Source organism: Laccaria bicolor, genomic scaffold, assembly GCF_000143565.1.
Source record: "Laccaria bicolor S238N-H82 LACBIscaffold_4 genomic scaffold, whole genome shotgun sequence".
NCBI classification, from domain to species: Eukaryota; Fungi; Basidiomycota; class Agaricomycetes; order Agaricales; family Hydnangiaceae; genus Laccaria; species Laccaria bicolor.
Genome location: NW_001889875.1, coordinates 1,683,390 through 1,710,304, shown reverse-complemented (window position 1 = coordinate 1,710,304; position 26,915 = coordinate 1,683,390). Strand labels below are relative to the sequence as shown.

At 47.5% G+C, this 26,915-nt stretch overlaps 10 protein-coding genes across 10 annotated transcripts; 6 read left to right on the top strand and 4 right to left on the bottom strand.

Moving 5' to 3' along the window:
• Positions 1–540: 540 nt before the first annotated feature.
• Positions 541–4,336, top strand: LACBIDRAFT_311758 (uncharacterized protein; the record flags this gene model as incomplete). The annotated part of the gene is made up of 10 exons (XM_001877073.1): positions 541–665; positions 715–796; positions 848–1,084; positions 1,134–1,310; positions 1,361–1,873; positions 1,929–2,325; positions 2,382–3,914; positions 3,967–4,146; positions 4,202–4,228; positions 4,275–4,336. The coding sequence occupies 10 exons, from the start codon at positions 541–543 to the stop codon at positions 4,334–4,336; spliced, it is 3,333 nt and encodes a 1,110-aa protein (XP_001877108.1).
• LACBIDRAFT_382832 (sec7 guanine nucleotide exchange factor) lies at positions 4,225–11,041 on the bottom strand (the record flags this gene model as incomplete). Its single annotated transcript, XM_001876624.1, has 20 exons — positions 4,225–4,547; positions 4,601–4,727; positions 4,775–4,916; positions 4,966–5,265; positions 5,319–5,540; positions 5,585–5,868; positions 5,917–6,247; positions 6,300–6,405; positions 6,455–6,628; positions 6,682–6,870; positions 6,920–7,025; positions 7,080–7,540; positions 7,590–7,903; positions 7,958–8,154; positions 8,203–8,324; positions 8,379–8,892; positions 8,949–9,133; positions 9,189–9,462; positions 9,510–9,662; positions 9,711–11,041. 20 exons carry the CDS (start codon positions 11,039–11,041, stop codon positions 4,407–4,409), a joined length of 5,673 nt encoding a protein of 1,890 aa, XP_001876659.1. The 3' UTR covers positions 4,225–4,406.
• A 108-nt stretch (positions 11,042–11,149) lies between these two features.
• LACBIDRAFT_246018 (uncharacterized protein) lies at positions 11,150–12,484 on the top strand (the record flags this gene model as incomplete). The annotated part of the gene is made up of 6 exons (XM_001877072.1): positions 11,150–11,351; positions 11,417–11,862; positions 11,914–12,123; positions 12,173–12,202; positions 12,258–12,353; positions 12,407–12,484. 6 exons carry the CDS (start codon positions 11,150–11,152, stop codon positions 12,482–12,484), a joined length of 1,062 nt encoding a protein of 353 aa, XP_001877107.1.
• A 254-nt stretch (positions 12,485–12,738) lies between these two features.
• LACBIDRAFT_311755 (uncharacterized protein) lies at positions 12,739–14,907 on the bottom strand (the record flags this gene model as incomplete). Its single annotated transcript, XM_001876623.1, has 11 exons — positions 12,739–12,807; positions 12,864–12,943; positions 12,999–13,107; positions 13,162–13,385; positions 13,437–13,497; positions 13,555–13,665; positions 13,720–13,765; positions 13,815–14,052; positions 14,102–14,148; positions 14,194–14,719; positions 14,775–14,907. 11 exons carry the CDS (start codon positions 14,905–14,907, stop codon positions 12,739–12,741), a joined length of 1,644 nt encoding a protein of 547 aa, XP_001876658.1.
• Positions 14,908–17,015: 2,108 nt separating this feature from the next.
• Positions 17,016–17,816, top strand: LACBIDRAFT_188835 (uncharacterized protein; the record flags this gene model as incomplete). Its single annotated transcript, XM_001877071.1, has 3 exons — positions 17,016–17,122; positions 17,181–17,400; positions 17,443–17,816. 3 exons carry the CDS (start codon positions 17,016–17,018, stop codon positions 17,719–17,721), a joined length of 606 nt encoding a protein of 201 aa, XP_001877106.1. The 3' UTR covers positions 17,722–17,816.
• Positions 17,817–18,144: 328 nt separating this feature from the next.
• On the bottom strand, positions 18,145–18,913 carry LACBIDRAFT_182928 (uncharacterized protein; the record flags this gene model as incomplete). The annotated part of the gene is made up of 2 exons (XM_001876622.1): positions 18,145–18,311; positions 18,374–18,913. The coding sequence occupies one exon, from the start codon at positions 18,911–18,913 to the stop codon at positions 18,617–18,619; it is 297 nt and encodes a 98-aa protein (XP_001876657.1). The 3' UTR covers positions 18,145–18,311; positions 18,374–18,616.
• Positions 18,914–19,267: 354 nt separating this feature from the next.
• On the top strand, positions 19,268–20,490 carry LACBIDRAFT_246558 (uncharacterized protein; the record flags this gene model as incomplete). The annotated part of the gene is made up of 5 exons (XM_001877070.1): positions 19,268–19,527; positions 19,630–19,699; positions 19,751–20,041; positions 20,104–20,334; positions 20,389–20,490. 5 exons carry the CDS (start codon positions 19,268–19,270, stop codon positions 20,488–20,490), a joined length of 954 nt encoding a protein of 317 aa, XP_001877105.1.
• A 308-nt stretch (positions 20,491–20,798) lies between these two features.
• LACBIDRAFT_311749 (uncharacterized protein) lies at positions 20,799–21,927 on the top strand. Its single transcript, XM_001877069.1, has 5 exons — positions 20,799–21,026; positions 21,081–21,258; positions 21,314–21,428; positions 21,483–21,594; positions 21,652–21,927. The coding sequence occupies exons 1-5, from the start codon at positions 20,846–20,848 to the stop codon at positions 21,723–21,725; spliced, it is 660 nt and encodes a 219-aa protein (XP_001877104.1). The 5' UTR covers positions 20,799–20,845; the 3' UTR covers positions 21,726–21,927.
• Positions 21,928–22,040: 113 nt separating this feature from the next.
• On the bottom strand, positions 22,041–23,457 carry LACBIDRAFT_311748 (uncharacterized protein; the record flags this gene model as incomplete). Its single annotated transcript, XM_001876621.1, has 4 exons — positions 22,041–22,186; positions 22,240–22,354; positions 22,403–22,519; positions 22,570–23,457. The coding sequence occupies 4 exons, from the start codon at positions 23,455–23,457 to the stop codon at positions 22,041–22,043; spliced, it is 1,266 nt and encodes a 421-aa protein (XP_001876656.1).
• A 1,299-nt stretch (positions 23,458–24,756) lies between these two features.
• Positions 24,757–26,409, top strand: LACBIDRAFT_231644 (uncharacterized protein; the record flags this gene model as incomplete). The annotated part of the gene is made up of 10 exons (XM_001877068.1): positions 24,757–24,871; positions 24,929–24,950; positions 24,999–25,106; positions 25,158–25,243; positions 25,295–25,307; positions 25,356–25,425; positions 25,473–25,624; positions 25,673–26,059; positions 26,110–26,214; positions 26,265–26,409. The coding sequence occupies 10 exons, from the start codon at positions 24,757–24,759 to the stop codon at positions 26,407–26,409; spliced, it is 1,203 nt and encodes a 400-aa protein (XP_001877103.1).
• Positions 26,410–26,915: the final 506 nt, after the last annotated feature.

Sequence of the window (26,915 nt, the reverse complement as noted above, 5' to 3'; positions counted from 1 at the left end):
ATGACGCTGCCGGTGTGTCGATCTTCACGATTGTGGCCGGAGCAGGTGACTTTGCGACCAGAGCTGGCTCTTGAGCTTTTGTAGCAGAAACGGGGGCGAGAGGAGGAGCCCTTGACCCGCCGATGTTGAGCGATATCGTTGGAGGCGGTGGGGGTGCTTCAGTCTGCTCCGGCCTTTCGACGGGAGGTGGTGGTGCTGTCCGTTGCTGGGGGGCTGTGAAGCCTCGTCCCGGAATGAATTCAAATGCGCCTGCGTTAAGTCTACTCATGGCAGGAGGAGAAGAGAGTTGTTCTACAGTTGTTATCTGAAATTTTAAATAGGCTTTTGTCATGACTCGGACTGATCCTTTGAGCAACCGCATTACTTATTCTCAGTAGGACAATCCAAGGGCATTATATACTCGGGAATATCTTGAATATTGGCGAGGATAATATGTGTGGCATCGTTTTTAGAGTACAGATTTAGGAAAGTGATCACGAGTGACCCCGACCGCTCAATATCCCAACGCCGTAGCCCGCTCCGCATCACTCACCTGCTTGCATGGCCGACGCAGAACCATACCACGCCGTTCTCAAGGCTTCATACGATTATTCTCCTCAGTCTGATGACGACATCGCTCTTACTGCTGACCAGTTACTCTTTCTCATTGAGAAAGTAGATGACGAGTCAGTGCTTCCTCTGATTCTCTAGCAATTACTGATGTTTTGCCTTCAGATGGTGGAAAGTCAAGGTAAAAACTGATTCGCAGGACACAGATAGTCCCATTGGATTGGTCCCTGCAGCATACGTCGAACAGGTTCGTCTATGTGCACAACGCGGCCCTCTTGATTTCTAACCACCAGCACAGGCTCATCACAATTCTGTCGTGAAAGTCGTGTACGATTATGAAGCTAGTGCCCCCGGAGAACTTACTGTCCATGAAGATGAGATATTACTTGTGTTCGAAACCGAGGAGGATTGGATATTAGTTCAAAGCCAGAAAGCTGATGGTGGGGCGGGATACATCCCCGGAACATATGTTGAAGCGGCCAGCTTCGATGACAATGAACCTCTTGCTCCAAATCGAATTGTCGTTCCTGATTCGGTAAGTTCTCGGTTTGAAAGATGCACTTTTGGTCGCTCAAAGTTCGTAGCCTCCTCGACCTGTCAACACTTATGTCGATCCTGCTGATCGAGTTGCTTCCACGAAAGTGGCCGCTGATGATATCAAAACGTGGCCAGTTTCTGAAATTGACAAGAAGGGAAAGAAGAAGAAGGGTACCCTGGGAGTCGGAAATGGGGCTGTCTTTTTTGCTTCTGAAGCTGACAAGGTCTGTTGCCTACTTTCTGACTTTCATAATCTCAAAGTACGTTTTATTAGACGCCCGTTCAAAAGTGGCGAACTCTTGCTATAGATAGCGTCTCCCTCGAGAAATCCAAGCATATTCACATTGAATTAAGCGATCCATACCCTATAACTCTTCACTTTCATGCTGGTTCCAAAGATAACGCGGATGAGATCGTGTTGAAACTAAAGTCATCCAAAGCTCTTTCGGAACCATTGAGAGAGGGCCAATCATCACCGGACGTTTCGCCTTTGGACACAATTTCGAAGGAAAGCAAGAAGGCTTCTGTGCACTTTTCTCCAGCATCTCCAGTCATAATACCAGACAGGACAAGTGAAGACGAGGCGCAAGAGGAGGAAGAGCAGCGGGTCGTATCAGATGTGGCCGACGCAGCGGTTGCTCTCTACGACTTTGCTGCCGATGGCGAGGACGAACTCTCAGTAGCTGAAGGTGAAGAGGTTGTGGTCTTGGAACGGGATAGCGATGAATGGTGGAAATGTCGAAATTCGAAAGGTTTGGAGGGAGTTGTTCCTGCGTCTTACCTCGAGGTACGGTGTGTTTTGTCTTTTGAAACGAGGAATCAAAATAATCCCTTCTCCTCAGTCGTCATCTATTAGTACTTCGCCCCCAGCCCGAATTCGACCGTCCAAGCAAAACGAGGATGATGAACTTGAAAGCACTCGAGCTGTCGTGGCTGCTGAGCGCGAGGAGGCTGAACGCCGCCAGCGAGAGGAGGACGAGCGTGCTGCTAAGGCACGCGAAAAGATGGAAGCTCAGGAAAGGGCGCAAGAAGCTGCGACTGCCGCAGAAGCCGAGTGGAAAAGGCGAAAGGAACAAACCGCTGCTCATGCAACGTCAGCGCCCCAGAAAGCGTGGGTCAATCTTCACAAAGCTCAACCAATTGTTGATCCCCCTCCTAGCCGCTCGACGCCTCAACCTGTAGATTCCAAGAAAGCGAAAGAAGAGCCAGTGGCTGCAAAGTCATCTTTGGATGGCACTCGTATGTTCTCCTAATCGATTATTTTAATAAGTCAGTAACCCATCCACTTTCGCAAGGGCCGCCACCCGAAAAGACTAGAGTGTGGCATGATCGCAGCGGACAGTTCCGCGTGGAAGCAGCATTTCTTGGGTTCAGCAACGGCAAGCTCAGATTACACAAGGTGAATGGCGTCATTGTAGAAGTGCCTTCAGAAAAGATGTCACTGGAGGATATGCGTTTCGTGGAGAAGTTCTTAAACAAAAGACAGAAGGGTTCAGGCATTTCTGACGACGACATTCCTCTCGCTATCTCCCACAAGAGAGAGTCGACGCCACCAACGCGAAATCAACCATCCCGCAAGGCGCCGAAGATTGACTGGTTCGACTTCTTCCTTTCTGCAGGATGCGATCTGGATGACTGCACTCGATACGCCGCATCATTCGAGCGTGATAAGATTGACGAAAACCTGCTGCCTGACATAACTGATGCCACAATGCGTTCATTAGGATTGCGAGAAGGAGACATAATACGGGTCACCAAAGCCATTGAAAAACGAAAGCCTGCCGATAATCTAATCAAGGCCAGTGCATCCATTCAAGGGCAACTGCGTCGTGATGAGGAGCTTGCCAAACAATTGCAGGCACAAGAGAATGGTGCACCTCCCAGGGCTTCGGCCCCTAATCTTTTTGCAGGCCCTGGGGGTGTATTGAAAAATCCTAGGCGTGGACGGCCTCAGCCTAGCAAGAGTTTGCCGCTGTCAAACGTAGATCTCGAAGGGTTAACAACAGCCTCTGATCAGATGCAACGAACCAATTCTCCACAAGCCATTAGCCCGGCCCATAATAGGCCTCCTTCAGTGTCTGCTCAGCCTTCTCGATCCAGCTCTGCACTGGCTACCCCGGGCGGATTCGACGACGATGCATGGACAAATCGACCGAGTTCTACAAAACCTCTCGTTGGAACGCCTCCCCCCACGACACCCCAAGTATCCTCTGTGCCGCCTATGTCTGGACCTTCAACACTCCCGAAACCTACTCCAACTACAACAGCCCCCCCTCCACAAGAAACGCATCCGGTCTCTACACCAGCAACTTTGACTCAAAAGGCTAGTCTCGCTCAAACGACAGAGGATGACATATTCCAACAGCTCGCCCGTGTAGCTGAGTTACGAAGGACGACCCCTTCGCAACCCCCACCTTCAGCAACACCGCCCATCAATGCTCTCCCTACTACGAGCTATTCTGCAGGGTTGGGAATGGGTACTTCCCCCACTCCTTTGGGACAACTTCAGTCTCAACCAACTTATTCCCCACAACCTTACAATGGACCCAGAGGACCTTTTGCCCCCGTTCCGGCCAATCAGAGTTTGCTACAACCCTTGATACCAACTCAAACAGGATTTGCTAGTTTCGTCCCAACAAGGCCTAGCAACAGTGCACCACCTTTCCAAAATGCGATGTCCCCGTCGGCATATCTCCCACCGCAGCAAGCTGCAACTGTTCTGCCCACTTCTCAGCCGATACCATTTCAGCCAACGGGCATGGGCTTTGGTGGTTTCGGAACGGTGTCCCCATTCCAGAATACTTCTGGATTTGGTCAGGTGCAAACTCGTACGTATGGACGATCTCTAAACCAGGCTATGTGTTAATACACCGCTTTTAGACTCGACAGGATACAATCCTAGCGCCATCTCACCTTTTAGCAACGGCGTGTCCGTCCCTCCGCCTGTCCCACCACTTCCGTCCTCCGTATCCAACAACACATCCCCCGCAAATGTTTTCGCTCAAATGAAATCTGGTACTTTCGCGGCAGATGCAGAAAGCTCAGCCCCACGACCATCAGGTACGAGTGTGTTCCATACCATACATATGATTTTAGAGTGACATCTATCACCCAGACATGTATAACGCCCTACGACCCAATGGTATGTATTAATAATTTCAGCTTCTTTCTGACACTCACATTCATAGCAATGGCTGGCCAAGCTGCATGGGGTCAAGTGTACCCGTCTTATACGGGGTACCAACACTAACCATCATGGTTCCCCTATTATTCTGCATTATGCGGGAATATGGATACGATGAATTATTATAATACATTGTTCATACCGAAACGTCTATGATGCCGTGTGCATACCCAACTCGGACAAAATATGTTTTTAATGCCAAACGAACTTCGGCCGCCATTTCTCGTGATAGGAGGTCAATGGCCAAAGGATAAATCGCCGGAAGATATCTTGAGAACTATGGCGTGATCAGTTACGCAGAGAAATCAAAAGTGAGCAATGAGGACTAACTGCTTTGTCGTCAAATCGACAAAAACCGTCCAGGATTTCTGCAACGACAGGCGTCCAAGCAATAATATTTTTGCTTTGGGTATCGGGACGTAATTTATTGTAATCCTGAAGGACTCCAAGTCCAAGCCTATGATCTACTTAGGTGCGAAGCTGCAATATAAACAGGTTACGCACGGGAGTAATCGTTCAGCGATTTGAGGACGAGCGGCTTGATGTTCCGGTCGGGAATCATAATACATCCGCAACAGGACGTGAACCAGTGTCGCAGCACTACTAGATTCTTGTTTCAACAGGTTCGGCAGGTGCTTCATAAATCCTGTAGATTGTTGCATACACCAGAGCTGACGTTTGATCGTGCCACTCACCGACTTTCCACAATCCTGTGCGTAACTCCTTGTCATCGTTGAACATACGCGCAAATTGATAACTGTGATCAAGGACTCCCATCAGACGCAACAGTTGTTCGGGGGGTATAGTGTTGTAGACGTTCTCGTTTCGCAGAAGGTCATTCGTTGTTTCGATGAGAAGCAACTGAAGAACACATTTTACAATAATCTGCTTGAAAGTCCGACGTCGATCGGCGAGCGTTGCTTTTGCGGCTGCTCTAGGTTGCTCGCTGCTAGGAGACAGCGGCGCAGGCAAAATGGCAGCAAGACCGTTAGATTCTGATGGGGATATTAATTCCACAATCTTCGGTAAATTCATTGATAACTGATACCTGCTGTCTCAGTGACTTCTGGCGCGTTTCCGTCAATTTCAACTCGTAGGTTATCATCGAATAGCTGATGTGGAGTGGTTGTCCGGAAAAGCCTCACGAATGTCGTTGTAACTCTTTCCCACCGCGTGGAGCTTAGCTTGGTCATGTTATTTTCAAGTAGCTGTTGCAAGCACGATGTGCCAATCCGAGCTAAAGTATCGTTTTCTAATTTGGAGAAATGCGCTGTTAGAAACGGTTGAAGGACGATCTGCGCTGGGAAACCGTACCTTGGCATATACAGACACACAGTAAATCGAGCAGGCCATCCAAAAAACGTTCCAATATGTCAAAGTAGAAGGTATAAAGATCAATCAGATCGCGAAGGGCTTGGATCATAGTCGTTGAAAGCCAGACGCTCATGTCCTCTTGCGTATTGAAACGTGATAAATCTTGGCTTGACTTGAGCACCGCAAACATAGGGAAAAGCAGTTCCTGGCAGACTGTATCCCAAAACTCTAAAGGATATGTTGAACCATAAGTTTTGAGCGTGGTGAAGAGTGAGTCAAGGGCACTGTGAAGAAATAAGAAATTATGGGTACAGCGAGGACCAAGAACATACAGTCTCCTGACTTCGAGGTCTTCCCCGTTCATAATGATATCATAAAAACCAAAAAGAACGGGAAACCAATATCGAATCATTTCATCATCCATCGGCAGGTCCGGATTTTGATTATCGACCTTGAATGAACACTCGGGACATTCTAACATAACTGGGATTATGCCTCGCAACATCGCAATTGCCAAGAGGCTGATTTTTTGGTACTTGCTGACTTTCGAAAACTCGGTGATGCATACTGTTAAATCGGCGAACGCGCCATATCGTACAATCGCCGGGAAGTGGTCTTTATTGAGCCTAGTCACGATCTCGAAAGCAGAACTAGCTATGTGTTCTTTAAAGAAAACCGAAATTAGTCATGCCGCATGCCCCAGACAGCCACTAACCTGTCAAGACTCTAGACGCTGCGGAAAAGACACCAAACATCGTACGCCATCCAGATCGCATATTCTGAGCTCTAGCTTGGATCATCTGCTGTAGACATTGAAGGACCTAAAGCTGTGTTATTGTTAATTTGGTGGAGAAGAAACGAGGAAAATACCATGTCACGAATCTCTGGATTTTGATTATGGACCATAGTGTACTCAAAGGGTTTTAGAAAATCCTTCTGGAATTTAAAATGTGCTAATTCCTCCTTTTCCAAAAATCGCATTGCAAGTTGGCGAAGAGCGTCCAAAGCGAAAAACCCAACGTGTGGATTGTTGTGACAACAGACCTAACGAAACGGGTAAGTCGGCGCACGTGGCTAAATCAATGCCACTCGCTTACTTGATTAAAATGCTCTCCTAGAATATCCCATAGGTTGGACCACTCAAGCCGGATACGGGTCATATTATAATATGAGATTTCCACCAGCTTTTGAAGGCTAAATAGCCGCGGATGTTGGGAGAGGCCTGATGACTGTATTTCTTCCCATGAGACGTCGCACAAGGCTTGAACAAAATCAACAATGGCAGTCTGCAAGCCCAATTAGTTCGAAATTGCATGCGCATAACTGACTACTTACACCAGACAGGAAATGGCTCAACGAGAATACCATATCAGCTGCGACGGTGATGTGAGTCGATCGACTCTCGTTGGCTAACTCCTCTGTCGGTAGTTTGTGGGTGCGTCTGTCGCAAAGATGTCAGTCCCTGAATCACAGATTGAGTAGAGAAACTACAAGCCCTTTCTTTCCTGGATCTGAAACGTCCAATCCGCTGCTGATCAGTTGCATGTGTTCGAGTTGACTGACGCAGGTCAACACCTCATGCCATGACCCTTTCAAATTATTGCCTTCTGTCACTGCAACATCCAGCAGGGCTTTGATGGCCTCCATGTTTTTAGTTTTCATCTCCCCAAGGTTGTTTAAGAACGTGAACTTGGCAAGCGTTGTGACAAAAGCGTTTCGTTGGAGTTCCAAGTCAAAAAAGCACACAATTCGGATGGCATTCTTGAACCCGTCCAAGCATAATTCTACAACTTCGAGATCGTCGGTCTCCTGCAGTGGACCCGACAAGCCAGCTAAAAAAGGGATCCATGCGACTTCAAACATTGGCCGCACATGAACGAAGTGCGATGCGCTGAAAAATTGGTCGCCGCCTTTGGGACCCTTTCGTTGGGAACGCATCATCGTTCGGAATAAAGCCTGGCAGAACATCAGTTGGCGGGAAACGTGTATTGCCAATGACACACACCTCCGTTTTGTTTGCCATTCCATTCGATTGCATCACGTATGCTTCCTTTTGTAAATCTCTTCCGACGCTGGCAATAAACCCGGGTCCGGTGGATACAACGCTAAGACCAGCTTCAACTTCGTCCTTCATTCTGATCTCATTATTGGCTATATCTTCAAAAATTTCTGATAAGAGCTCCTCAGGAAGATCCGAACCGTCGTTGATGCCACGATTATTCTTGATGAAGTCAGTTTTAGTCATTCGCTTTTTTACTTGAGGATTGTACGCGTCCGTGTTTAGCATGATGACCGAGTAAGCAAGAACGTACGCCGTATCTTCAAATAACTTATCAGTGAAATTACGAAGATAACAGCAGTCACTAATCTCACCAGCGTTGGCGAATGGCGTCTTCGGATTTCCAGCGATATATCGATCCGCAAATTTGAGCATATATCGGTCAATCTTCTGAGCTTCACCAGGTAACCGGAATGACTGCAGGAATATACGCAGTGCATCGATAAATGGATGGTCCTTGAAATCGAGTTGATCCACAAAAGCATGCATGATAGAAATGTTTTCCTCATCACTGAAAACTTAAGTTTCTATCCATCGTCAAGTTGATTTAACGGCTTACCCTTCGCCTAAATATTCCCCAATCATGGATTTACTGAGACCGTCGGTAGTAAGGAGGAACGTTGCGATATCGCGGGGATCCTTGCTCGCAATAAAACCGGCTTCAAGTAAGAATTGAATTCCCTGTTATAAACCCGTCAATGTTTTACCAAATGGGACAGAAACAGATAGACGGACTCGTTTTGGCTTGAAGTTGAACTTCTTGATACCCTCCATTAATGTGGTTTTCTTTTGTTTGGCGCTCTCGAATTTGCTGGGATCATCTGCCAGATCGGGTGTTGATTGCCTTAGTGTTTCAAGGCTGCCGCTGTGGACTGGAAGCTTATCAAGACCGCGTTCTGGGACGGCAGCATCTCTACGCGCATCATCGCCTACTTGGGTTCGGGCCGACGAAAGTGCAACAGTCACTTCGTCAGCCAGCTTGCCTGTTGCTGCAGTTCCCCACACCACAAGAGATCTAAGAACAGCGACAAGACACTCAAGACCCTGTCTCCTGAGTTGGGCGTCGGAGAGCCCCATGGTCGACGTATCCATAGTTCCAGATATTGCTAGACCACTGTTACTCCAAGAGATTGGAGCGCCTGTTTGGTTTTTTGGTGTTGGACTTAATGCAGGGCTGGGCGGTTCGTTCCCTTTCTGTTGATGCGACTGGGTTGACGAAGTTCCAAATTTAGAGATGATGTTCATTAAGCTAAGTTGTAGTAGAGTTAATATTATGTATGCTGACGAAAATGAACAGAAACTTACTGCTCATAAATGTTGTCTGCAGCCTCACTATCACAGTCATAATTAAGATAGATCTCCACCAATGCTTGTGGATCTTGACACAACCTGGAGAGCATTCCGATAATGACAGCCTTTTGTTTGAGTGTAGAAGTCCTCATCTCCAGAATTGGGATGAAAATTTCATGTAATAAGACCTCAATTTCTTTCTAAGAATGAAGAAATCAATGCATATTCGACGCCGTGACTTGAAAACCCACTAACTTTCAACTTGGTGCGCATTCCCGCGAGAACACGCCAGAAAATTTCGACGCTAATTTCGAAGACCTGTGGAACGGGGCTAACTGCATTGCGACTCAAACTGAGGCAAAGGTATTGGTTGATGGCTTGAACGAAATTTGTGGCTTCATTTGTGGAGCTTGAATAAATAATTGCCGTTGGATCCACAAATAATGACATGTGTGAGTTGAGAACCGTGAGGACCAAGTGCAACGACAAAAGTTTCGACCGCATGGGATGCGATTTGGGATCGCGCTCGCTAGAGGGATATTATTAAAATCACACTCTATGTGGCTATCAACATACCTCTCAGTGTTCAGAGGTTTCATCGTCAGTTTGCAGAGGGCTCTGAAAACAAGGAATGCATCTTTGATGAATAAATCGTTTAATGTGGGCCGGTGGGTTTCATGCTCCTGCTCAGGCGACGAATCTGGGGGAATGCTTGTTTCCAAGCTTTGTCTAGGATAAATCAATGGAAATCAGGGCTTAGAGTACTATTCTTCCTACAAAGTTGAATGTGCCTCGTCTCCGTGACGTTCAATTTCCTCACCAATTGGCAAGTCCACGAGAGACGAAGGTTCTTGGGAAGTTCCCGTCTTGGATATATTGTTTAGACCATCTGAACTTCCATTCGACTGAGGCTGTGGGGTGGATTCTGACTGTGAGAGGGCGAATGATTCTGGGTTTGAAACATGAAGATTGTCTTCGTTGTTGAGCGGAACGTTGGAATCACTTGAAGATTTGATGACGCTTTCTTGAGTACACCGAGTGAAAACATGGTGAACCATTTGTGTCAAGCCTCCTTGGGCCACCATTTGATTAACAGGGTCCGAACTTAAAAGAAAAACATTGTACACAGTTCGAACAGCCTTCAAGAGTGAAGAGTGATGCACGATGATTGTGGGGGATAAAACAAGGGATAGCAGAGCTTTGACAATTTGCAAAGATACTGGATCGGGTGTCGTTTCTGTATGACATGACGTAATTGTATGGGCTACGAGGTCCACCAAAGATGGCTGCGGAATTGAGGAATGTGATCCCGTTGTTGAGGTACGCCGACCAGACGGGTGAGGTGAAGGAGGCGGCGATGGAATAGAGTGCGCATAATCCGTGTGGTCCTCAGCAAAGAAAGAATATGAAATGAGCTTCGAAATGCAATCCAAGCTGGCAACGGTAAGTTTCTCATTTTTCGTCTCGCAGGCCAGCCTAAGGGGTTCAAATATTTCGCGCGGTCGATCTCCACCTTGGTTTGATCTAATGAGTTCCAGTGCCCGCTGTGTGCTCTCGCGGAGCGGTGTAGACCTCTTAGCTTCTTTGGAGGCAGCTATGATATCCAGCGCACTCGAGATCAGGACCACGGACACATTCACATTGTGCCCCCTTGAGATCGTCATAGAACGTTTATGTGCGCCAGCCGAAGAGGCACTTGTGCTTGATAGCGCTGGCGACTGCGGTCGGGAGACATGGGGATTATTGGCGGTCTTTCCAGTAGAAGATGAAGGGCGAGACGCCGTGACTTCGCCCGAGGGTTGGGATTTTGGTGGTTCTAGTGTTGGAAGAGCGACCTCAACGGTATCATCCGCAGTGGCTGCATCTTCTACCAACGCAAGCTGAGTGGTGATGCCAGCTTTTCTGTCATCAAGCCCCCGACCACTGTCCACAGCTATATTCTCAGAGTTAATCTCATCTCCCGACAACCCCAGCGCGGACGGCTTCTCTGTCTCCACGTAATGGTTGGACTCCTCGAGGGCGCTTAGAACCAGTTCAACCTCTGGAATTCTCTCAACGGCGTCGAGAGGCGGGGATGGTGAGGAAGCGACATTGTTTTCCTTGTCCATCCAGGCTGGGAGGGTATGAAGTTGGAAGTGTCGTTGCTTATGCAATACTTTACACACAAAATTTATATCCTGAATATTGCCTGAATAACTCAACTTGAGCTCGAAACAATGGCAGGTCCATCAGCCCCGAGTTCAGCTTCTGCCGCCGTTCTACTGCCTTCTGACCCTATTCCTGACACAGCGGTGTCCGTTCAAGGTCCCAATTTTGACAATCATCTCACCATCCAAGAACTCTTGGAAAGTTATGAACGGATCGGGTTCCAAGCAAATAGTCTCGGCCAGGCAATCTCTATCGTGAACAAAATGGTGTGTTTTTTCGTCTTACCTCCCAGTATCTCTTTAGAAAAATTATGAAGCGTAAATGGCGTCTGTCAGATGAACCTATGGCGGAAGATGACTCTGACGATCCCGACGTGCGTGCGCAAACCCGCTGTAACATCTTTCTTGGTTATACCTCCAATTTGATCTCCTCCGGCTTGCGTGAAATTATACTTTATCTCGTCAAACACAAGCATGTTGCTGCCATCGTCACAACAGCTGGTGGGATTGAAGAAGATTTCATCAAATGTCTTGGAAAAACGTATCTGGCCGACTTTAATCTGGATGGGGCCAGTTTACGAAAGAAGGGAATGAATCGCATTGGGAATCTCATCGTCCCGAACGACAATTATTGCAAATTTGAAGATTGGCTCACTCCCATCCTTGACACCATGCTTGCCGAACAAAAAGAGACCGGGAATGTCTGGGCTCCCAGTTCATTTATACGAAGACTAGGGAAAGAAATAAACAACGAAGAGTCTGTCTATTATTGGGCGTATAAAGTGAAGATTTGCATTTTTCGGCTTTGATTTCTCTGAATATATGCCACCTAGAACGACATCCCTGTATTTTGCCCTGCACTTACTGATGGTTCTATTGGGGATATGATCTACTTCCACTCTTTCCGCTCGCCGGGTTTGATTTTGGACATTGTGCAAGATATTCGTAGTCTAAACGAATTGTCTCGGAGATCCCGGAAAGCAGGAATGATTGTGCTTGGAGGTGGCGTTTGCAAACATCAAATTGCGAACGCAATGTTAATAGTAAGAGGCCTAATCGAAACCAATTTCACTTCGCTAAGTTGAACGCCAGCGCAACGGTGCTGATTATTCGGTTTTCATTGTAAGGGCCAGTTGCAAGTTGATAGCAAAAGCAACATTCGACGTTTTCCACACAGAATACAGGTCAAGAATTTGATGGCTCGGACTCTGGTGCTCGTCCTGACGAAGCAATTTCTTGGGGGAAAATACGAGCAGGTGCTGAAGCAGTGAAGGTGCGCAGCCACCTTCTTCCGGAATGCACATTATCTTACATCTGCCTTCCCAGGTTTTTGCTGATGCAACTTTGGTTTTTCCGTTGTTAGTTGCCGCCACTTTCGCGAAAGATGTGACGAGGGAAAGTTGAAGATAAAGAATCAGAAAAACGATTGCCGATGTTGTCGGACACCAGTAATGCTCGCATTTTCCCAAAAAGCTGAACTGCCTTCATTTAGAAAACCATTGGTCTATTGTCTCACTACCTGATAAATTCTCCTCTCGCTGTATTCGCCGACGCTTACTGCCAACTAATCAGAATCGATAGGCCTGATACAAGAGGTTCTCCTCAAGCCGGACAGATTACATGCCGATCGAATTATGGATGTAGTGATGCCAGCACATTTAATCCAATTGATGGAACGCCTTCAGAACTTGAGCAATGATAGAAACTGCTCGTTTCAAATCCTCGAGCTAACCGTCACTACGTCAGAAAGCCCTTATCAAACAAGCAAGCTTGAGCTAGCTACCTTGGCGTTACTAAAGCTCACGCGGAAATGACCAAAACCCTCTTCCTTTTCCGATACCGGAGTTGCGGAAAACATGTTTCCTGAGAGCTAGATGTGAGCATAATCACGATTCTGACATGCACATGTAGAACACACCAGGCCCAAACAGTACTCCAGCCTCCGCCAAAGCTACCCAGAGTTTGTTTTCCAATTCTTCAAGCCCGAGGGTTGACAATGCAGGGTGGTTATCAAAATTTATCTTCAACTAATGAGCATGTCAGAAAAGAATGTGTAAAGTATTATTTGCTAAACCACTCACCCAAACGAACATCCCCGAGGCTGGAGGCACGAAAGAAAACAGTACTACGGGGTGAGACTTTTCAGCCAGATACCCTGATTTATCGACTCTGCTCCTTTGCGAGGCATGGTAAACATCGCAACCCTCATACATGCCGTGAATGGCTGGCTCGGTTTCGAGATGGAATTGCTCAGCCAAACAATCGATGAAAAAATCCCGTCTGTGTTTGTACTGCACTTTGAGACCTGGATAAAAGATTTACGCACTGAAATGCGACAGGTGCAGAAGTAACATGCCTTTAAGCCATCGTATATATCCCGCCGATTGCCAGTTAAGGAGGACAGTTGTGATGAGGGCCTGACATACACGACGCCTTTAGTGAAATATCTAATTCACTTGTCCAATAGACAACACCTGTCCAAAGCCACAAGGAGCTTGAGTCGACGTTTCTGCCTGTCTTTCCAATTTTTCGGCGAATACTGGATTACAGGTGAACCAGCCGAGCCGACATCCTGGTGCGATAGTCTATCATATATGAATCAGTTACTTGTCACTCGCGACCATTGTATTGTTTGGAACCTTGGAGAAAGTATCGAGGCGAATAACACGGCCTTCGTAATCGAACCTCGATTGATTTAAATGTGATGCGTGACATATGACACCTCAGGACGTACCTTAGGTAGCTGGGCACCAGCTGTGACAAGTAATATTCCTCGTTGTCGTTGCCGTTGACGCTGGCGGGGGACCGTTCGGCTCGAGCCATATAAGGGCCGAGTTGGAGAAAATAGTACGGGTCGTCCTCCACAAATATAACATCTTCAAACCGTTGAGAAAAAGCTCTTGCCAGATGAGTTGCGCACCCACCAAAGATGACACATATGTCATAGATCTCTTCCTCGCACCTTGCATTGTCTTCATCAAATGTGAGGGCTTATCAAATATTGAAATGAAGATAACTTACCGCACCAGTCTGACCAACTGGGATCGTGTACATGACGTGTGGCCTGACTGAATATTTGAATGTATTCCTTAGGTTCACAGGGTTCTGCTTACCTGGGCATTTTACGAGCGTCTGCATCCCATTCAGACAGAAGCTTGTGCAACGCATCCGCCCTCATTCCTTGGCCATCCATAGGCACAGGCACAGGCCGAACTCCGTAAGGACGCATCTCCGCTAAAGCAGAAGGATAAGTCCATTCACTGGCCAGGACGCATTCACCAGGATTGCATAGCGTTCCAACTGTTTTGAACCAACCGTCCGTATTACCGGTGTGTACAAAGGTCTTGAAGTCTGTATATGCCGGTTTGTACACTTGAGTCGTGAATGTCTTCACGATTTCTTGAAGCTGGGGGATCCCCGAAGCTAGACTGTATTGCAAAGCTGTCGCCAGATTCAGATCCTCTGGTTTGTTTGGGTACTTCGGGATGGAGACTTGCGTCGTTTTCTCCCTAGTCGCCGAAAAGAGATTCCATATCCATGCAAGAGGAGAACGATTGTCGGGGGTCCAAGAGTACGCGTCTGGCACTAATGCATCCGCGGTGATTGAAGCGAACGGGAAATACTCCGGACTTGGGAGGCCTTGCACAAAAAAGGTGAGCGTAAAGGTCGACTTGATACGAAGATCGCGACTGACCTCCAGCCAACCTGATGATCCCCTCTTTCCCGAAGTATTTTTGAAGATCCTTGAGGGGTGACGATGTCCGGGCCTTGGCGACCCCAGAGAGGTGGTGTGAAAGGTCAATGCTAGCTTGCCGGTTCTTCTCCATGGTCGTGTAGTTTGGCTGGAGAGTTATGAAGCGCTACTAGTACTATTGGATTTGTTACAGCGTGCTTCGTGTCAGGCCAGCAGCCGTTATTATCACAATGTGAGCCGGATTTCCCGGTACCATCGCTTGAAGGGAGTGAGATGAGAGCTAGACGCAAGAAAAACGAAGCCAAGACGAGGCTATGTATTCATTAGCTGTATAGATAGTGGGAGTCGCGAACAGCTCATCCACCATTGACAGATTCAAAATATCTATTTTTATACTGAGATCCTCCTTCCACACATCGAGCCATGCTTCGCTCGCTCGTTACGTCGCTTATTGGGAGGATGAGGAACGGCGTCGCGACAGAAAGAAAAATGCCCATCTAGTAATAGGCCTTCAGTTAGCGAAAGGTACATAGTGAAACAATCTGCACCAACCTAAGGCGAAGTCACTCGGCATCCTAACAAGAAGCGCGATGGACGCGAGCGTCCGAAGGTCGACTGAATGCTGAAAGGTTTGCAGGACCTGGAGGGGCTTTCGTCAATAAGAGTTAGCGAGATATGGGGGAATTTACCTTGAGTGGTAGCGTTGTGGTTGGGTTACCCAAGTGTTACTGAGAAGTACTGGGCTATTTATCTAGAATCCATCGCACCGCCTCTCGCGTGCAATCGATGCACGATGTTGGCTGATATCTGTAAGATCAGTTAGGATCGTCGTGATAGGCTTGGAGCCCACCAGAAGCGTACTATTTCTAGATCTAGAATCTAGAGATCGTGTCAGTTTAGGGCAGGTCAGCTTTCTTCTCATCGGTCATCATCGTCGCAAACGTCCTCTCAGCTTCTTTTACAAGGAGGAGGCAGAGCTGTCTAGTGGTTAGTTGGAAGAGGGTGCAGAGTGGTATGATTTTTGAACATCTCAGAACGTTCTTTTTCTGACTTTTGCACATAGCTAAGAATGGCGTATCAGTTTTCTAGGAAAGGATGCTTCAAGTGTGGTAATCGTAGGTCGATTTCCCACCTTCAAGTCATCCATCTCAGTCGCCTGTGTTATCAGTTGGACATATAGCTGAAAATTGCTCGTCTGAGCAACGCTTGTGTTATAATTGTCGGCAACCAGGGCACGAATCGTCCGCTTGTCCCTCTCCTCGCACTGTTTCTGCGAAACAATGCTATTCCTGTGGTGGGGTTGGCCACATACAAGGTCTAGTTTTCCCTTCCAATTTTTTTTCAATCTGGCTCAATAGTCCACTTTTTCATCAAGCCGAGTGTCCTAGTTTAAGGGTTCAACAAGGTGGCAACCAAAAGTGCTATGTAGGGGATGATCCACTTAATGTCGCATCCCGAATTTATTCCACCTCCTAGAACTGTGGTCGATTTGGGCACTTTGCTCGCACTTGTCCAAACGGCGCTGCGGGGGGGTCTGGAGTAGGTGGCGGGTTTGCCTCGCGTCCCCCTCCTCCAGGTCGTACCCTGAACACATCAACTCTGCCCCCCGTAAAGTGCTATCGCTGCGGCGGCCCTAACCATATGGCAAGGTACAGGATCTTTCTCTTCGAATGTTTTGCGACTCATGATGATTGCCAGGGATTGCCTCGCTGCTCCTGGTACCACCATGAACGATTCCCTTCCCACAGGTCCGGCTGCCGGGAATTTGAACAAGAGTAAGACTTGCTATAAGTGTCAACAAGAAGGCCATGTGAGCAACCTTTCACGCTTTCGCTTTCTCCTCTCGGACCTCAATGCTTCTCCGTGCCGTCATAGATTGCCAGAGATTGCCCAGAAAACCCAATCTCTACCCCAGATGTGTTTTGAGGTCCCGGTGGTCCGGCAGAGTTTAAATGAAGTCGGAGGCCAAAAAAAAAAAGCAAACAACGTTCCAGAAAACTCTGACTTTGTGCGGGCTGCTGTGTGCCCATCTGTACTCGAAATTTAGTTATTGACATCATCGATTTGCTGTGAAGAGAGATCCATTTGCTGCATGCAGCGTATGCACAGAATCTTCATGGAAAAATGCCTTTTCTTTGGTTGACCGCTCTCCCGTTACTTTTTACGGCAGCAACAAATAATTAATAAGCACCGATAAATAAGATTCAACTGGATTCTGTACTAGTACTTGCCTCAATTTTCATGTCTCTCGGTCTCCGTCGGACCTTGTTCACCTTGCCAAATTTTTCCGCATTCTCACCATCTACTCGGCTGGAACCCGAAAGATACCATGAACGCAAAATCCTTCCGTGTGTCTATCTGGTCGATTTTATTCCCCCCCCTCGAGTGCTGAAATATTCCTGGAAGTTACAATCGAAAGCAACTCTACAACGTCGTAGCCGATGTCGGCTCATACCCACAATTTGTACCATTTTGCACCTCTTCACGGATTCTTACCCCCGGCTTTGACAAATACCACAAAGAGAAGACGGTGATAGATGCAGAATTGACTGTCGGATTTCTGTCCTTCCAGGAGAGCTACGTCAGCACAGTAACATGTTCTCCGTACGAGTCAGTTGAGGTATGTGTCTCAATTTCCCCAGTATACAATTTGACCTTGTGTATCAAGGCTGTCTCGTTCTCTTCTGCACTATTCCGCACGCTGTCGACGTCATGGCGATTTTACCCAGCATCTTCAGAATCACTGCCATCTCCATCGCTAAAAAACGAGTTAATCGATTACGACCGTGATAAAACCCTCGTCACTCTTGACTTGGTTTACGCGTTCTCAAACCCGCTGCACGCCAGTGTCACGTCATCTTTCTTCAGTCAAGTCTCCACGCTTATGGTTCAAGCATTCGAGAAACGTTGTTCCGAAGTGTATCGTTCTGGGAGTGGGGATGTTTAATACCCATCGAGCGTGAATGATAGCGTGGTACTCGACAACCATATAATTTAAGTGACAGGCTTTCTTTGGCCAAAAACCATGTTCAGTTTCTGGCGATGTCCACAATTCTAAACACCCAGTCGGAATTTTGGTGGACAACACTGCGTTTCCCCCCAAGTTTCCCCTCAGACCAAGATCCCAAAGCATGACGGTTAGTATACACGAATGGTTACAACAGTCATAATGACCACACCGACGGCGTATCAGAACACAACAGTCATTATCCAGTCTTTTTTCAATGTATAACCGTCCAGAGCATCTCTGGCAATTGTTGCTAAATCAGGAGATTCAAAAAACACGTGAGCCATTTTCACTCTTGTACCAGCAGGGCTTAGTGTTGGTGACCAAGCGACGCGAGTACTTTGGAAACCTTGATATCTACAGGTAAAATAGGGGGGGTAAGACGTGTCAACGAACGGAGAACGCGACGAAGACGTACTGTTGAAATAGAACAGAAAGTACCTCATCTGTTACTTCTTGTGGCAGATTTGTACACAGGAGGCGAGCGGAAGAGTGTTGGACCTGGGGTGGTACAGTTGTCGGGGTGACAGCTTACGAAGGGAGAAATTTGTGAAGCAGATGCATATAAAAAGTACTGAATAATAGGACGTACATGTATCAGTCTTCAGAGGTAACTCGTCGTCATCGTCGATTTCCATCTCCTCCTCATCTTCATTGTCCTCTCCCCTTTCCCGCTTCGCCTGTCGGTCTCCCTCCCCTACATCACCGTCTCTCTGTCTCTTGCCGTTCTGTGAGACGAGAGCACTTGCGTTGGCCGCTGTAGGAGGTACGAAATTGGGGTCCTCCCGTTGAAGCGTCGCGTAAGATTTCGATTTGGCATAGTCGATGTGCTGGATCAGGTGTCGAGCATGAGGAATTCGTGTCCAGACAGTGCCAGGGGACGCACCATCGGCTTATCATAAAACATCATTCCCTCGCAAGCTCGCATGGCTGAAGTCGCGCCGGCAAGGTCTGTGAAGACGAGAAAAGCCTGGCCGCGCATTTTTTGGCTCTTGGAAGCGATGATGTCGATGATCTTGCCATAGGTTGTGAAGAGTGCAAAAAGTTGAGTGCGCAACTCGTCCTTGTTGACCTTGTCATTGAGATTATTGAGATAGAGGGTGGTGTTGGGTTGATTTGATGAAAAGGCCATCGAAAACTAAGTATGAGTCTGGATGAACGTTTGTGGGATATGTAGGACACTTTTTCAAATTCCCACGACAGATTTACACGGTGACAAGTCAAGAACGTACTACTTGGTCCAAATTTAAACTACCATTTCGTTGGCAGCCCTCGGCCTCGTTCAGTCCTCTTCACTCTCCCAGAGTGACTTAGAGAGTCCATTCTTCTCCGCGTTTGTCCATTTCAACTGCCACGATTCTCTCCATTTCACCCCTGGCCATCATCACAATCTTTTATTCTTCAAACGTGGTTTGATAAAATTTCTATATTTGTTGTTGGTGTGCCTCTCAAACGAACCAGCTGTCTCTCTGACTTTTACTCCCAGATGGACACAAAAAATATTGTTCAATGGCTCTCGCCCTACGTTGCACCTTTCTTCGCGCTGCAGTATCCCACACAGACACCAGCGCACCCCGATTCTTTCCCCGAGTCCGGATACTACAACGCCGGGAAGGCTGATATCTGTCTCGTGATTACCTGTATCGCTGTCATGGCCGTGTTGCGCGACGCGTTGAGGTTGGGTGTTTTTGAGCCCTTCGCGCGCTGGAAGCTTTCCAGAGACCTAGACCGCAAACGACACCAACCGTCGCATACCAACGGGAACGGCAAAGCGATAAACGGAAATGGGCACGTCAATGGCAACGGCAACACATACCCAACACGGAAAGACATTCACCACATGAACAGAAGTGTTCTCCGCTTCGCTGAGCAAGGCTGGTCAGTTGTGTATTATACCATCCAGTGGTCATTTGGCCTTGTGCGTCCTACTCTTGCTCGCTCTTAACCTACTCTTATCTGCTTCTCTCAGTATGTACACCGCAATCTCCCTACTGAGATCTTCGACGCCAAAGACCTATGGCTTCAGTATCCCCATATACCACTCGCCGCACCCATCAAATTTTATTATCTTACTCAAACAGCATTCTACATGCACCAGATGCTAATCCTGAATGCTGAGGCCAGAAGAAAGGACCACGTTCAGATGATGGCCCACCACATTATCACCGTTATCCTCATGGTCACAAGCTACTTCACCAATTTTACACGCGTGGGCTGCGTTATCATGGTGCTTATGGACTGGTGTGACATTTTCCTACCGGTACGTTCAAACCCTTCTTGGTATTCTATCCGTGATTTATATGCAGAACATTTGGATTCCAGTTAGCGAAAATGATCCGTTATATTGACATCAGCCAATTGGCGTGTGATCTCACCTTTGCGTGTTTCCTCGTTTCATGGCTTGTTACGCGGCATTTCTTATTCCTTTTTGTCATCTATTCGACGGTAGTCGACCTCCCAAAGCATGTTCCATTCCTCCTGAATACGGAGCAGGGTTATTATTTGACAAAGTCTGCATACCTTGCCTTCTGCATAATGCTTGGGACTCTGCAGGTATGCTTTTCCTCAAACTCTTTCACGCCGTACGCTGGACAAGTTTGAAAACAGGTTCTGCAATGTATTTGGTTCTGGATGATATGTAGAGTTGCGTGGCGCGTGATCACGACGGGCAATGGCGCGTCAGATGATCGTAGTGATGAGGAAGAGTAAGTCGTAAATCTACCTCGTATGTTATCGTGGTTGCTGACGCTGCTCTTTAGTGAAGGGGATATAAAAGATGACTGAAAAGAATATTTATATTGCAACATATATATTGCACACGAGTTGGCTGATACCCTTCCCTTGGATTTTAGGAGAGTACACTAATAATAGAACTGCTGACTTATCTTATCTGGAATGAATTTCGCATCTTATCGCGTTTAAGTCACGTTTTCTTGATTGCCTTATCGAGTCAATCGCTGTGGTCGTCCGTAATTTAGTTGACTCTTCGCTCATAGCTAAACATCTTACCGTTTTCTCAACATTGCCCGCTTTCCCCCTCTTGATTTGATCCTTTCAACTTGTCATGATGGCCAGCTTTATGAGCTACTTTGGGGCCCGCCGTGACCCTAAACAGTCAGCGAGGGACGCCATAGTTGGTCTGCGCCAGCAGCTCCAGATGATCGAGAAGAAGGAAGAGTACCTACAAAAGAAGATTGACGAGGAAATGAAGAAAGCGAGGGCGAACGCCGTTTCGAATAAGCCAGGTCTGCTCCACCCAGTCTTCCCCTTTCATAACGCTTGACAAAGTGGACACACAGCGGCAACCGCTGCACTGAAACGAAAGAAACTGAACGAGACGGAACTGGATCGACTAGCAGGAACGCGATTACAACTGGAGATGCAAGTCAATACCCTAGAATCGGCCAATTTGAACGCGGAGACAATGGCTGCGATGAAGAAAGCTGCGGACGCGCTCAAAGTCATCCATGGAAACTTGTACATCCTTGCTTATGGATCCGTCATGTGTTACTCAATCCCAACCGCCATTTAGAACGATGGACAAGGTGGATGCGACGATGGCTGCTGTGAATGAACAACGAGAATTAGCCAACGAGATTGGAGAGACGATCGCCAACCCTATATATGGTGACACGAGTGTGGACGAGGTTTGCATTGATTTTCTTCGTCCTGTTCTTAACAACTTGATACCTTTTACTCAGGATGAATTGAAGGTGGAGTTGGAGGAGCTTGAGCAGGAGGAGCTGAACAACCGTCTGAGTGAGGCGGATCATGCGCCAGTGCACCTGCCGCCGGGAGCAAGAGTTGAAGAGAGTGAGTCCTTGATGTTTTATGGTTGCGTGGCGGATCTCAATGTTGTTTCTATTTCAGAGAGGACACCTGTTGCGACAGAGGACGATGAGGAAGCGCAGCTCAGAGAATTGCAGGCAGCCCTAGCCATGTAATTGCTCCCTTTTCGCTTTCTATTGTTCTCGTCTTTCTCCCTTCTCTTTGACATAGTAATTATTACCCACTAGCGGCGCAATGTATGATTGATGATAATGATTTAAATTTATAATACCAAGGACCAGGAGTTGACGGAGCGAACTAGATAGACATAAAGCGTAGAAAGTACATCTGGTTAAATTATTAAGACTACTGAACCGTGTAGGTAAAGAATTCTGTGCGAGGTATCATTGAATGATGATGCTGTCGAGATCAAAGTAACGATGAAAAATGCAAGAGTAACTGGTGTGTATGTTTGATCTATGTGGATAGCGCTATGAGTGGTGCACGCCGGCTGAGCGTAAACCAAGAACCCGACGGACGTCGGAGGTGAATCGCAACGAGTCCAGAACAGGTAAGAGGTCAAGTAAAGCTTCATCTGATGGGTCGTGAGTCCAACCTTCAATAGGAATGCCGTTCGCTAGAGAAGATGGTTGGATTACGGTCATGAAGGAAGGCGACCCCCACACGAACCTTCATTAACCCGATAACTGACCGGTGAATTATCAACAAGACAGACCCTAGAAAGGTCAGCTTCCACGATTGAGAGATCTTTTGTGTAAGATCCATTCGGCAATTGGGTACATGACTGGTGATATTTCAGGAACGAAAACTTAAAGAAAGAAGCGCTACGCACGTCTCGGAAGAAGCGGTGGGTCAGAATTCCGCTTCCGGCGTCAAGCCAGTCAATAACTGGGTCTGCATACTCTTGCATTGATGCCGTAAATATGACTAACGTATACCATCCCGAAACCTGTTGCAAAAAATGTAAGGGAAGCACGAACAGTGAGGTTATGGACGCACAGTCCTGAGGAAAAAGTCAACAAAGGGACGCTTGTAAACGTGGTACAACGTGCTCCGACCTCCCAACGCAACTTCAACGACGTGACCTGCACCCTTGTTAGATCGTCCGAAAGAGCCGAGGCTGAGCAGCCCTGATCCATTGCTAGCTTGCGAAAACATAGGACGGGATGTTGAGTGTATTAGCGTTTCGTCGAGGTCAAGAACCAAAGTCTTTGGAAGGTGGAACGGGGTCTTCTTGGCGTTAAGTGTGGGGGTGGAGGAACGAGAGGTTTTAGGTGTGGAGGGTGATTGAACAGATGGTGGGGGACCAGTGAGAGGACTAGAGATCGTCGATTCTGGCTCGGCGGTATGCAAATGAATGTATTGCTCTGTGGCTTGAGCTGCGGACAGAGGAAGAGTCTGTACTACATCCTTCTCTGACGGTAACGGTGGATGTTCTATCGTGATCGGGTTGGGCCAGGTGAAAATGGTGACGTGATGGGTGAGAGACGACCAGACTGCCTTGACATTATCCCATACGACAAGGAACACGCGTATGAAGAATATCTGGTTGATGACGGATTCAATGTGAGTTTTTGAGCGTGTCGGCAAGGGATCGGTCGCTGGTTGAATGACTGGTGGTGGCTGATTGGGAATGGAGACAAAGGAGGGCGAAGAGCGGGTACGCCTCGGGGTGGATGAGGGATGTGAGGAAGTTGGAGGGAAGAGGAAGTTTGTAGACCAGGTGCTGACCCTTTGTAATGGGATATCTGGAGAATGGGGATCAGAGGAGCGTTCTGACCTTCTCCTGCGATGGGCGGTCGCAATGGATGTCGACGACGAGGTTGGGAGAGGCTTTGAGGAAGCAAGGACATCGAACTGGCGGGCGACGTAGCCCAGCGTGTTCATGGTAAATGGAGAAAGAGCAACTCCGAAGAGCAGTCCCCAAATTTATGTAAAGTCCCGTGTCACGGTTGTTCAAATTGCTCTAAAGTGCTCTACAAAGTATTCTAAAGTTCTCTTCAACCTGAGCAAGTCATCTATTGCTCCACCAAAGCCCGCCTTTGACGTTCAACTTGGACATTAGAGCATCACCTTGATGTTCCCCTCATCAGAGCCTATTACAAGCACAGTGCTCACTGTTGATGCCGTTTGGACAGAAAGCGAGGATGATGGCACGATTTCAAAGGGCCGTGTAATATTCTTGGTCAAGTTCGCAATAGCGGAGGAGTCCCGCTCTTTCGTTCGTCAACTATCTCTCCGGAACGACTGGCAGGTCGCAGCACAGGTGTATTCACCAGGAATGAATGCACAGATGTCAAATGGGTGATGAGACGTGGCCCGACTCCACAGCAACTGGTCAAGAGTCCATTCAAGCCCATGCTTCTCGACATAGACCTTACGTCCTTCCATTCTGAACCGAGGGAATCTCACTCAGCGTCATGCCGCGGGGAACTTGGACGTAGCAAGGAGAACGGGTGGCTCGTGAGCGACCAAGAAAGGGTTCGAAAGATCGAGCCGTGTTTCCAGAAGTGCGGGAAGGCGATGTTGGGATGTATACACTGACATCTATGCGCGTTCAGCCCAACTGCAAAAGTAGCACGTACATGATCGTAGCGCCTATCATAACCATCTTGACCAAGGGATACGGTAACGGGCATTCTGAAGTAAAAGCCTTGAGAGCAGCGGCGGACCTGAACGTAATGAACCCAATGCCCTCCGTGTCTCTTCGCTGGCAAAACTTGCCAAATAGTCCCATCGCTCTTGTTGGTGAGTATCCGTGGGCTGTCCACCACCCTCAGGGAATGTATGGTGTCATGGAGAATAATCTCGAGAGAGAGACTGGTGCAAGAACTGTTTTCTTCCCCTTCTTTGAAGCTGGCTGTGATACGGAAGCATTGACAACCGAAATATCCAGATTTTGCGACAGAGGGTCTCCCAGAAGATAGAGATGCTGCAGATGATCGAGAAATGCAAGATGTCTGTAAAGAATATGTAAATAAGAATAAATAAAGACAGCGACCAGCCACCCTTCTTTATTCGCTTCTTATCCGTTTATTTACTTAGTAACTCATGGATATCGAAGAGCTGTTACAACCACTTCTGCCCGGTAATCTTTCCCCGTCAACGCCTTTCCCTTCCTCACCTCCGTTGACTTACAGTTCAGGACAGCCCATGGACGGTATAACATCCAATGATCACTCGGACATGCATTCAAGTGCCGAATTCGGAGGAACGGAAGCCAGGGCAACGCTTGAATCGTCCCTACTCAAGAAACTGGATGCACGCATGTCAATTCTCATATTGATTTACATCCTCAATTGTGCGCATTCGCTTCTCTGGATTTCTCTCCTTTATATGCTGAGGAGATTTGCCACAGATGTTGATAGAAATAATGCCGCGTAAGACCCCTGTCATTTCGATCGACGCATTTCTAAACCACTCTACAGCGCAGCTAGGCTGCGCGGTTTTGAAAAGGACCTTGATCTCAACGATATACAGTTCGCGACCGTGCTGTCGATATTGTACGTTGGCTATATCTTGATGCAGATACCTTCGTAAAACCATTCCTCTTTTCCACCTATGTTTCGCACTGACCTTTATTCGAGAAATATGTGTCTAAACTATATTGGGAAGCCGTCCTTGTATCTTCCAGGGTGCATGGCTATTTGGGGTGCAATTTCTATCTCCACAGGTATGATACACCATTGAGCATGCATTATTATACTTGCTCATATATATACAGGTTTCACGACCAAGTTTGTTATTAGTTGTGTTTTTCGACTGCTACTCACGGGAATATCAAGTTATTATGGCGCTCTCTGGACACGTTTCTTCCTTGGATTTGTAGAGGCAGCTTTTTTTCCCGGCGCATTGGTAGGTCGTGGGTGTTTAGCAAGTCCGCTTGGTTGACGGCCTACTAGTTCCTTATTTCTAAGTGGTACAAACGCAACGAATTATCGCAGCGAATAGCATTTCTTTCATGTGGAGCCCTGATTAGTAACGCATTCGGCTCTCTGATTGCCTCTGGAATTCTCAGTGGTATGGAAGGCAAGTTGGGCTACGCAGCATGGAGGTCAGCATTACTGGGTTTCAACTCATAGGTGCTCATCCATCCATGGAGCAGATGGCTTTTTTTCATTGAAGGCGCCGTCACTGTCGTTGTGGCTATCTCTGCTGTCTTTATACTCCCCGATTTCCCAGAGACCTCACGAGTTTGGCTAACATCCTCTGAGAAAGCTCTTGCTATTAGGCGTATGATCGAGGACTCGGGCTCTGCTTCGACGGAGGAGGGCGATGAACAGAACCACTTCGCTGGTTTGTTGATGACGCTTAGTGATGGGAAAGTGTGGGTCCTTGCACTTGCCCTGACAAGCATTGTCGTTTCACTATCTTTCAACTCCTATTTCCCGACTTTGTGCGCAACTCTAGGGTACTCGCCAACCTTGACTCTACTGCTTTGCGCTCCGCCTTGGATTTTCGCGACTGTCGTGGCTTTGCTCGTTTCAAGGTAATTGGTCACGGAGATAAAAGTATTCGTATTACTAACGTGTCTCCTAGGCATTCCGACTCCACGAATGAAAGTGTCTTCCCACTGTGTTTTGGAATATTCGGCTTTGTGTTGGCTATGTCAACCATGAACATCGCCGTTCGGTACATCTCGCTGTTAATCCCCTTTCACTTCTCTGCCTGATAATTGCTGATCTCATGCGTAGGTTTCTTATGGCTCAATCCTACGCCGGGTTCATATGCTTCCTTGCATGGGCAAGCGGATCGGTGTCGCAGCCACCCGCGAAGCGAGCTTCAGCACTCGCGCTTATCAATTGTGTATCACAATTCGGAAATATCGCGGGATCGTGAGTATTGTTGTGACGCAGTCATGAGTCCGACTTATCCACTGCCTAGGTATGTGTGGCCGTCGTCCTGGGGCCCAACCTACAAGGCATCATACTCAGTCTGCATTGGGACGAGTGCAATTGGCATCTTATTTTGTATTTCGATCCGGTGGCACCTTGCGCGACTAAACAGTGACGCCGATAAGAACGAAGCAGAGACTGAAACGAGGGGACATAGATATACTGTACTAATCCAATCAATTCGTCGGTCACGCGTCACAGGGGGTCCGAAATCGACGAAATTCTAAGGGGTCACAGGTCACAGGGGCCAGCGACGAAACCACCAGGTCAGTCGGAAAATAAGCAAAATTGGGGGTCCTTTTTCATTAGAAATCGATTTTTCCCCCTCTAAGTCTCTCTAGCGAAGTTATCTGAACTATTTAAATTTATCTATGTACAGAGGGCTACTCCAACATTTCGACGAAATTTTCAGGCAGTCACACCTTCCCCGGTGACGCGACGAAACCAAAA